The 10,922-nt window shown below is 40.6% G+C and overlaps 1 protein-coding gene across 1 annotated transcript; it reads right to left on the bottom strand.

Annotated features, from left to right (window-relative positions):
* Nucleotides 1-975: 975 nt before the first annotated feature.
* Nucleotides 976-9,088, bottom strand: LOC308418798 (protein mago nashi homolog 2-like). Its single transcript, XM_080914331.1, has 5 exons — nucleotides 8,957-9,088; nucleotides 5,697-5,755; nucleotides 4,710-4,820; nucleotides 2,345-2,427; nucleotides 976-1,681 (listed from the first exon to the last, which is right to left on the bottom strand). Exons 1-5 carry the CDS (start codon nucleotides 9,048-9,050, stop codon nucleotides 1,675-1,677), a joined length of 354 nt encoding a protein of 117 aa, XP_080770457.1. The 5' UTR covers nucleotides 9,051-9,088; the 3' UTR covers nucleotides 976-1,674.
* Between the last annotated feature and the right edge of the window lie 1,834 nt (nucleotides 9,089-10,922).

Below are 10,922 nucleotides of genomic sequence, written 5' to 3'. Positions count from 1 at the left end.
AGGAAGGCGGCGAGCCTACAGAAAACCAGTCTCCACCCGTTATCTTTACTATGATGTGTACTGCTTTGACTATACAGTTTAAATGTACGTGTGTGTGTGTGTGTGTGTGTGTGTGTGTGTGTGTGTGTGTGTGTAAAATTGTCAATGAAAAATGTAATCAATTTTTAAAAACTCAACCCAAAAATGCTAGCAAATGAAATAAATGATAACACACTGTAGAAGAGGCTGCTAGATGCGCTGGACCCCATAAAAGGTGAGTCACAGAAGGAGCACTTGGCAGGGGTGATTATTGTAGAGCAAGAAGCATCGTTACTATATGGTAAGGTAAAGGAGAACATGTGCCTGCTGACAAAGTCCAAAAAAGGCATCTCCTCATGCAAAGCTATCACATACAATACTTTTCTAAAGAGTAGTCTATTGGCAGCTTAAAACCAAGAGGCAACTCAAACGAAGTGAGAGAAAAGTAGCAGAGAGCTGGGCATGGTGGTCCACACCTTTAGTGGTGACCTGGGTAGGCAGAGGCAGGCAGATCTCTGTAAGTTTGAGACCAGCCTGGTCTACATAGAGCTCAAAGAAAGCAAGAAAAGAGAAGGAGAGGAGGAAGAACAGGTAGAGGATGAGAATTACACCAGCAGCAGTGTTAGCAAAGATATAGAAGATGAATGGTAGACATTTCAAAGGACCTGGGAAACACAAACGGCCTGTTCCCAGTGAGCCTAGAAATAGGCATGCACACTACAGATAGCTGATATGGACAGTGCATATGTGTATACAGGCATGAGACTAAGACAGGCCCAATGTGGAGTACTGACTGTGTTCCTCCAACAACTCAGGAAAATACTGAAATGCAACGTGTCCCCAAAGGGCTTGTGATGATGTTAAAACCAAAAACAAAACAAAAAGAAACCTCTGTGTCACAAAGTAAGTCCTATGACAGAGAAACTCTGTGGCACCTTGAGCAGCTGGGATCCAGCCGAGAGGCCTCTGCTCTAAGCTCAACCAAGCAGAACCACTTTCTGTCCTTAACAAAAATCACTGATTCAGCTCCAAAAAACAAACAACTGCTCTACAACCAGGCTTTGGTACTTTTTATTTAAGCAAAACTTCAACAAAAAAGTGGCTTTTATTTACAGAATCAATTATGCATAGGAACTGTCTATTGCACGTAGAGCCAACAAAGGAAAAAACCATTTAACCTGTTTTATTTTCATATATGGAATTTATATACAAAAGGTCCACAGTCATAAAAATCCCCAAACTGTTGATAAAAAACCCTTCCTTTAATTAAATATATAAATAACCTCAAAAGCATCCAATTCAAATTGGCTTAATCTTGAAGTGTAGACCAATGAGGCTGAACACTAAACATTTCAAGTCTTGCACCAAATAGTAAAATACACGAAGGCCTTCAGGATCCCTAAAATTTAAAAAAGGTCAAAGTTATCTTTTGTTCCCTATGAAACATAATCTTATAAATTCCTGAAACAAAGTGAAACCCTTGTACCACTCTAGACTTAGGAAAAAGGCACACCCTTGCTGACAGCTACAGCAAACAAGCTGGACGGCTAATGCTTCTGTCTTCCTGGGAGGAAGAAAGTGGTTCTCCAGGACTCACTGTTCTCTGAAGAGAAGCGCATCCACTTAGAAACCCAGCAGAGTACAGAGGCGACATCCTCACCAACTGTAAGAATATATTACAGGTTTAAACATCTGCTTGTTCTTTGTAGACACAGGTGTACAGTAACTATATGTACTCATTCCCGTGCCCTTCTTTAATACTTATCCGAAGCACCTCCTATATCCTGGGCACTATGCTTACTCTGGAGACAGAGCCAGGTTCTCATGCAGCGAATACTCAGGCAAGTTATGACTGGGGGCAACAGGAAGCAACGAAAGCATTATGGGGACATTTTGAGGGAAAGGAGCATAAAGACGTGGCTCGGTGATTCTGGCTAGCAAAGCTTCAGTGTGTGCGGCAAAGAACCTAAGGACAGGACACAAAGGTGGCTCACACTTGCCTACTGTTCTTTTCAGTCGCTAACCCTAACAGAAAGTATGGTATAGTATGGGCCCAATGAAGCCGATAAATCCAAACATTTCCTTTCCATCTTCTGACATTATAGCAAGGTTTTTAATATAGAATAATCAAAGTGAGGCATTATTATGCACACTGCTGAACCAAGTGCTTTACTGAGAAATTCTATTAGATTCTCTGAGAGACAGGAAAACAAGTGTTTAAGCACTTAAAAGTCTCGACACTAAAACTGTGTGGCTCACAGTAGCAGCTCTGACATGAGCTTCACTAATAAGTCAGCTCAGCCCAGCCAAACTTAAATGTACTTACTTTGACTGATTTACATCAATAAGAGAACCTATTTTTGATGTGGTAAAAGAAATGTGTTCATCCCCAATTACGATCTCAAGTTCCTGGAAACAAAGCAGTAGAGAAATTGCATCAATAAAAAAAAGTCTGCCCCAAAGACATCTGAATTCATGCTGCAAAAAGTACAAACGCTCCAGAACGTGACAGGGAAAGAGTTAACCTTAGGCAAGCATGGTGACACATGGTTTTAATCCCAGCACTCTAAAAGCAAGGCAGGAGAACTGCTTAAGTCTAAGGCCAACCTGCTCTACAAATAAAGTTCTAGACCTGTCAGGATTACACAGAGAAACTCTCTCCAATAAACAAAAAAATATTTAATTTTCTAACAGAATTCTCTTAATGTAACCTCATCGACCATTCCTGACCAAAAGCCTCAGTTTCAGGACCAACCCAAAACTGCTTTCCAGAGCCATCATAAAAAGGGGGCTCAAAAAAACAGACACAGAAATGTTTCTTGTGATTTTTAGTAAACATAAGAGCTGTCACATTAAAACATGTGAAATAAATGATTATATAGCACAAATCCATTTAAAATATCACAAAATTATTTTCTCTTTATGCAAGTTTTTGCAAATATATGACATTAACAGTAGCTACGGCTTTGGCACCTGCCATGCCTCAGGCCGGACAGCTAGGAGACTACAAGTACTCTCTGCCGTCCCTAAAACACCTTTACAAGGTTATAGTCTTTACTAGCCTTTTATCACAAATGTACAATCCTAAACTCATAAAGCACAGAACACACAATAATATCAAAAATCAGGAGTAACACTGGCTCTCCATAAAAGTAATGTTCCTACTTAGAGACTAATACTCTTAAACTCAATGAACACTTATATAGCAATGCAATATAATCTAGTTACTCGAGTATCATTACTATCATACAATTTTTATCTGTACTACTTATCCAGAAACCTAAAGCTAATGAAGGGGCTGCATATTAATAAATTTTTACACTTAATTATCAAGCAGATGCTATCAAAGACAGTCCCAGCTATTTAATCAAAAGGCCTAACTACACACTTCATGAGATACGGCCAACTGAGAATTAGCTAAGACGCTCTCATAATCACGAAAGCCTTGGTTCAGTTGTTCAGCAGCAGTGTCTGGAGCATGCAGACAACCCCCGCATGGAGAACACATCGCCACTACACCCATATGAGCACTGGGGCTCTCCCCAGATGAAAAACATTTTTATACATAATTCAACCTTCTCTGTATCTAAATTTATTTTTCTAGACTTGATGTTCGGAAATGTTACTAAGGCAAAGATAAATGGAAAACATCAACATTTTCCAATGAATATTGTAAAACCACCCACTGAAAGAGTATGTCAACTTATTAGCGCCGACAAATCTGCATGTCACATTCTCCCTGTGGGAGCAGGTTTCACAGTGTTCAGACAGCCACTGTTCTCTGGGGATGTCCACAGGTGCCCAGTGACTGCTATGCTCACAGTCGGGTTGCTTTAGCTCGGTTCCCGAAGGACACAGACCACATGCTTCCTATCCCATGCTCTGCACTGTTCCTGCCACACAACAGTCTCGTTGCTGCTACTTTCCACATGCATTCAATCTCTCTTTAGATCCTTCTTTAGTCAAAAAGAATGGCTGATATAGAGTATAACCCTCAGGAACACACGAAAGTGATTAAATGTTTCTTTCTCTCGACCTGGTATGTCATTTTTCCCAGAGTTGAAAAGACCCAACTCAGAAACCAAACTGTCTGTACAGAGTGGCATTGGGCCTGCCGAGTTATTCGGAAGCACCGTGAGAAACAGTAATTATTCTGAAAGGGATGTAAGAAGCAAATACAACGGTCCATTTGATCAAAAAATAAAACGCCCATCAGGTTTCTCTCTCTTACTCTCTGGGGCAATTGAAAGACAAAAAAAATGGAGAAAGTGAATTGCTCCAGTCAGTGAGAACCATACTCTCAAATTTAGCCAACAATGTTGTACTTACAATAGAAATAATAATAATAATAGCTAATTTATAATAAATAATTCATAAGTGTCAAAATATCCTAACGTTAGCTGGACAAGCTAGAGAGAAGATGTAGAATACTGTCTAAATGTAGAGCTATGTGCTAGCCTGAAGTAGCTGGAGGTAACAAAGAAAATGAAGCTCTGCGGTGTAACGTGGACAAAGCCTTTGCTTGTCTGGCATGTATGAACCTTGACTTTAATCTCCAATACCAAAATAAAAAAGGTTACAAAGAAAATGAAGTTATATAATCAACGTTTCAATAAGAAACCATCCTGAAAACACAGTATGTAGATTACAGACTTTGGTTCTATCCGCCTAAAGACTCACAAGGCACAGACCTGTCGGCCGACCCTGTCAGGGGGCGGCCACAAAGCGTCGTCCTCTTTTGTAATTTCACTGTCGTCAATAATTCTCTTCAGTTCTTCCATTACACTCTTGTGGACATAGGCCTGAAAACCAGTTACAATAAAATCTTTGAATGTCCATCTGCCTCCCCACAGTTCAGCGAGATATAATAAAAGCAAGTTACAAGTCCTAAATAGCCAAACAGAACAGGAGTGAAAAACTGAATTTGATCCCAAATGTGTGGAATGAAATCCGTCCATCTCACAAATGCTGCTTTTCTATACTCTTGCCTTTTACCACACGCTTTGCCGTCTTCTCACACTAGCTGCTTTGAGGCTCCACACTCTGCCACGGTAGCAGGAGCACTAGGTAGCTTACAGTTCCTGGGCCAGTATTAGGGCTATACCATACGTTTCATTTAAAATTTACACTTCATAAAAGAAAGTAAGTGATATGGGGTTGTAAGTATTAAGGTTGACTTTTTTGTTAAAAAACGCTAAAATGAGAACCATCAAAATGGCTCAGTGGGTAAAGGCTACCAAGAAAAAAGACCAATGTTCAATCACTAGAACCCATATAGTAAAAGAAAACCAATTTCCACCAGCTGTTCTTTGATTTCCACCGTGCGTACAGTTACATGTACACCCCCATACTAACACACAATGAAAAAAAACTTTTTTAAAAATGTTATAGTTATACGTAATTAAAATGGGAACCTTTCAATCTGTAAATTGTTTTTTTGAAAGAGACCCTTGATATAACTTCTTTCAACACAAACAAGATAAAAGAACAAAATGTAAAAAATTAGACATTTAAGAAAGTTATCTAGAAGCAGGTGGATCTCTGAGTTCAAGGCCAGTCTGTTTGGTCTACACTGTGAGTTCCAGGACAGCCAGGACTACAAAGTAAGACCTGGTCTAAAAAAAAAAAAAGGGGGAAAAAGAAAAAATGAACAGGGCAGACAGACAGACAGAACTTGCCTCTTTTCTGATCATCACGTCATTTTTATAATTACTGTTGTTGGCATACCTAAGCTTCCCTGTGTGGAGAGAAAGAAAGAACGTCTTGAGTAATTTTAAAGGTAAAGACATTTCATAACCCTTCTTTTAGTAGGAAATACACATTCCTTATGCAAGATCAGTGCTAAAAACTCAATAAATATAAAACTGGGCTAGTAATTTTTAAAATATTCCATACCTTCAACATAAAACGAGTCAGGTTTGTTAAGGTCTGTTTGTCTTCCTTCCTTCTTTCCTGAGACACAACCTCACTGTGTAACGAGGTTGGCAGCCTTGAACACACAGGGATCTATCCATTTGCCTCTGTCTCCTATGTTCAGGGATTAAAGTTGTGCACAATAAACAGTTTGAATTTTTTAATCTACCCCTGAACATAAGAATTTTAGCCCTGAGCTCTAAGTATTTTCTGCAGTGTGATGTGTTAGTGCTATGTGCTGTGCTCACATTTTATCTGATCTCTAAAGGAATCCTAAGAACAGGTTTCTCTCCTCTTCACAGGAGATAAAATCAAGTTAAGAGACTTGCTCAGGGTCATAATCTCAAAAGGTCTGTTTTGCAACAGCTCTCTATAGTTTCAAAGTGTTCTCTTAACTGTTTTTCTTTATATTAGTGTATATGGCTAAGATTTGTTTTTAACTAGGAAGCATGAAAACGACGCAGCGTTTTTGGCTGATTTATTTTAATCCATTCTTTAAGACTTCTGAAGTCCTCGGCGTGTGTTTCCCTGCACGCTGGTCACTGAGATGCCCTGGTACAGCTGCAACGTCTTTCTCATCTGCTGAACTGACAGGTTACCCTACTGGAGCATACCCCTCAGGAACTGTAGTTTGTGTGGTTCATTATTTTCCATGTAAGGCAGTGGCAGAGATGCATTAGAACCAATCCTTACATAAAATTCCCCCGATACTGTTAGAGTTATTAATTTATGTGACCTGGGGTGATAAAGACAAGATGTATAATATTCAGAGGCAAGGTGAATGAGAACAGAATTACAAGAGGAATAAATAAAATAAAAACCAAATCAAATAAAAAATAAATAAAACTAAAAGACCACCACAACCACAATAAATTTAGAAAACAAGGATGAAGTTATTAAGTTTCTAAATAACAGCAGGATACTGACTAATATGTTGACTTCTTCCTAATTGCTTAAAACCTTTGGAATACATAATCCTCTCCTTCCCTTTCAAAGAATCTTGTGCCAAATATGCATATGCGCTTAAATAAAATCCATACTGTCTTATGGTAGGTTAAATGTTTGTCTTTCAGGTATCTTCGGATTTGACACTTATGTACTGCCCACTAAATAATGTAGATCCAAATTAGAAGACTCTTGGTGCAGGTACACAGAGCTATCCAAAGGCAGAATTGCCTTACACTAAACAGGTAGTGAGGGTCTTCAACAAATCCCTGTTCATCCTGCTCACTTCTGGTTTTTCCCTCACCCAGAAGCCAAGAAAGTTTCTCATTTTTATCTCAGTCAAGTGCCTCATCTTCTAGGGAAAGCTTCTTTTTGTTTGGGGGAGGAATTTCTTGGGGGGAGAGGGATTTGAACAGGGTTGTTCTGTGTAGTCAGGCTGTTCTGTAAGTCAATCTGCCTGGCTCTGCTTCCAGCACACTGGGAGTAAAGATTTAGGGGAAGCTTTTTTTGTTTTTCAAGGTCTGATCATTTATTTCTTGTTTACTGGATTTGGAGTTAAAAGTATAAGCTCTCATGGAAGACAGCCTATGTTTATTGGAAATCTGTTCCTGGTGTTTTCTTTAGCTTCCTTCATTCGCTCTGCCAAAAGCTTAGCTTATTCTGCAGCCCCCTTATGTTTCTTCAGAGCAATACAATGGAGTTGGTGGTGTTCCAGAACATACGAAGTAACTAGTTGCTGGATCTTGTGTGCTTTCTCCCTGGATTTCTTAGTCTTCATTTAAGGGCTTTTCAAAAGCACACTAACAGACATCATCTCCTTTAGAGATACAGAAACACTTGGATTCTGCCAGCTTTTTGGGACCCAAGTACAGAGGGACAGAGGTTCAGTTCCATGATATCATTTTTTTTTTATAATAACCAATTTGTAAACACTCAGACTGGCATCCATAATATATCTAGACCAGTCCTGCACTTCCTCTCTTACTCAACAGCAGACGCACTCTACCTGGGGTCCAGAAGCCTCTTTAGGAGGAAAACCCTGTTTGTCACTCCTAGTCCTTGATGGTGACTGGGAACCACACAACCCTTGCACTCTTCACCCAGAGCATCAGCAGCTACCGCTGTGGCCATTTGCTTCTAGATAAAGTACAAAGTTTGTGTTCGTCATCCACTTGAAAAGTTCTGACAGCTGGTGGCTAGGAAGGAGATATTCAGATTCGTCTACACAGGGCTTACAACTGCCTAGGAGGCGGCACAAAAAGAGCTTCTAGAAGCATTTCGCTGACTCCCTTACCTTTGGCCATCATCCTCCATGTATCTTCGTAAAGAAGGTGAAGAAGTGTATTTCAAACCTGACACATGTCACACTCCTGTGTTCAGACACGGGGTTCCTCCCCTACAAAGCAGCCTTAACACACAAAGTGAATGAATGAGTACGCCAAAAAAGGTCACCTAAAGATGCCAAGAATCTGCTTAATAATTCACTTGATAATTCTGTTAATACTCCCAAAGCGCAGGTTCTCCTGTTTCTGATTCCTGTATGTTCAACTTTTCTGACATTGGCAGGATCCACTTTTCTGAATTTGATGGTAACGACAGTAATTGCTTCTCTCACAAACACACCTCACGCCGTCTCTCTTAAACACAGCCCAAACCTGCTACACACACCAATGTTGGAATGAAACCGTTCAAGTCCTCCTGGAAGTCTGGGGCATTGTGACATGACTTTCATCCCAGCATCCCAAAGACTGAAGCTGGAGGATCGTGAGTTAGAGGTCAGCCTGGACTACACAAGACCCTGTCTCAGAACTAAACAAGTAAATTGAAATAAGAAACACACAGAGAGACACCCAGACACACACACACACACACACACACACACACACACACACACACACACACACTCCTGCTCAGAACTAAACAAGTAAATTGAAATAAGAAACACACAGAGAGACACCCAGACACCCACACACACACACACCCACACACACACACACACACACACACACACACACACACACACACACACACACACACACACAAACACACACGCTCTCCTTCCCTGGGCGGCTTCGCTCACCGTCCGGCCGAAACTCAAACTCCAGAAACTCGTGCCCAAACTTGCCCTTGTGCCCGACGTAGTAGCGCAAGTAGAAATCACTAGCCATAGACATTTTTTGCCCTCGGTAAAGCCCGCTATACCGCCGGTCCAACGTGCTGCCGGCGCGAGTTAGTGACGTCACGGGCGCGTTCAATGAGCGTCACCGATGACGTGCTTTCTCCGGTCCGGAACAACTGCGGAGAGTACCGCAAATAAGCCCAGCCTGGAGACATCTCAGAACGGGAGGTTTGCACCGGAACCGCTTCACCGTGATCTCAAGCGCTTTGTTTTCTTTTCAAAGATTTTTATATGCTTCGGTTTTTATTTTTTTTAACTCCTTGACGATTTTATACGCGCATATGATGAATTTTAGTCGCCTCCACGTTACCTTTTCTTATCCCTTCTCCTTACCAATAATCCCTCCTGTGCTTTTACGCCTTGTGTGTGTGTGGGGGGGGGGGGGGGGGTTTGAGGGGAGACTCCCCGAATTTAATAAGGGTTGCTTACATGTGCGCGATGGTAGACACAAAGACCCGGATTTCATTATGGCGTTGTATTTTGGTTTGGTTGAGCCTCACTCTATCCACCTCTCCAACCCTCTACACCAGGTATTCCCGCTGCACTTTCTTGTTTAATGTATCTTGTTACCCTCCCCACTCCATCTTTAACCAACCCCCAGTATCCTCTCTGGTTCAATGACCTACACTCACAACCACATAAATACATACATACAAAAGCTAAGATCCCTGTACAAAATTTGTCTTAATACCTCACGGTAACCTCACTTTCTACAACTGCCAGATTTGTCTATTTTCCTGCATATTTCATTTTCTCTTAGCAAAGAACAGATAGCTAAGGGTTTTATTTCTTTGTTTTCTTCTCGCTACATAAATGGTCTTGGAAGGAAGTATGTGAACCATTTTTACTTTCTGGTTGCCCTATGGTTTGGGTGTGCCTCTTTCAGAGTTTTGAACTAAGGTTTACAAGCTGTATTTATTGTGGGTATTTCTGATCTCGAAGCACATTGTAAAGTGGGGTGTGGCTCTACTTCCTGTAACTGGGGAAGTGAATAAAGATACAGTCCAGCTGCAACTAGAACACAGTCTACCAGAGTCCCTTTGGACCAGGCTTCATAGACTAAGACACAAAGTAAAATGAAGCTCTGGTGGGAATTTGATGTTCAAATAGCACAGGAAACTGAAAAGTCCAGTCATAATAGGAAAGTTTTTCATAGTGTAATACAACTTGTGAGCCAGTAAGAATTATTAGTTAGTATCCTATGTATTTGGGGGAATAGGCCACAGTTCACAACAGTTTAAATTGCAGAGGTATGGAACATTCCAGTGTGGGATGGTCTTGAAGAGCACAAAATGACAGTGAACTTGCACCCAGTCCCCACTTTTCAAGTCCTGGTCACTTTTCTGTTAGCACCACTGAGTAATTCTATTGGTGAAAAAGAGCCTTATGTAGTAATCCTAAGAAAGGGAGTTCGGTCTCAATACTGTTCCCACCTAACCTTAGACAAGTCATTATCTCTCAACCTGTTTGATCATTAACTAAGTAGATACACAGTGATCAACTGCCAAACAAAGAGCTGAGAAAATTAAATAACATGCATATGATCTGCTTTGAAATCTAGGCGATGCAAGTTTTAACAAGCCTTTCCTATTTGCCAGAGCAGATGGAAATTAGTAATAAAGCAATCATGACATTTGCACCTACAAAATAAAAAGAAAGCAAACATATAAGGCAAATGTTAGCACAGGGGAGCAACTGGTTTAGCAAAGAACATATGAAGTAAACCAGCTCTGTGTGGAAAGAGCAAGTAGTTTTATTGGGGGTGGAGTTAGAAGTTTATAAACAAGGCAGATACTAAAATTATACAAAGGATGCTATTAGAATTGAATTTTTTAGTGAGCATGTTCTGTGAATGTCCAGCAGTATG

This window comes from Micromys minutus, assembly GCF_963924665.1.
Source record: "Micromys minutus genome assembly, chromosome: 3".
NCBI lineage: Eukaryota > Metazoa > Chordata > Mammalia > Rodentia > Muridae > Micromys > Micromys minutus.
Note: the sequence above shows the minus strand (reverse complement) of the source record. Positions and strands in the feature narration are given on the sequence as shown.

Coding starts and splice junctions, on each gene's coding strand:
- LOC308418798 (XM_080914331.1), bottom strand. CDS start 9,050: ATGTCTATGGCTAGTGATTTCTACTTGCGCTACTACGTCGGGCACAAG. Junction 5,756..8,956: donor GTTTGAGTTTCGGCCGGACG/GTGAGCGAAGCC, acceptor CTCTCCACACAG/GGAAGCTTAGGTATGCCAAC. Junction 4,821..5,696: donor ACGTGATGATCAGAAAAGAG/GCAAGTTCTGTC, acceptor ACTGGTTTTCAG/GCCTATGTCCACAAGAGTGT.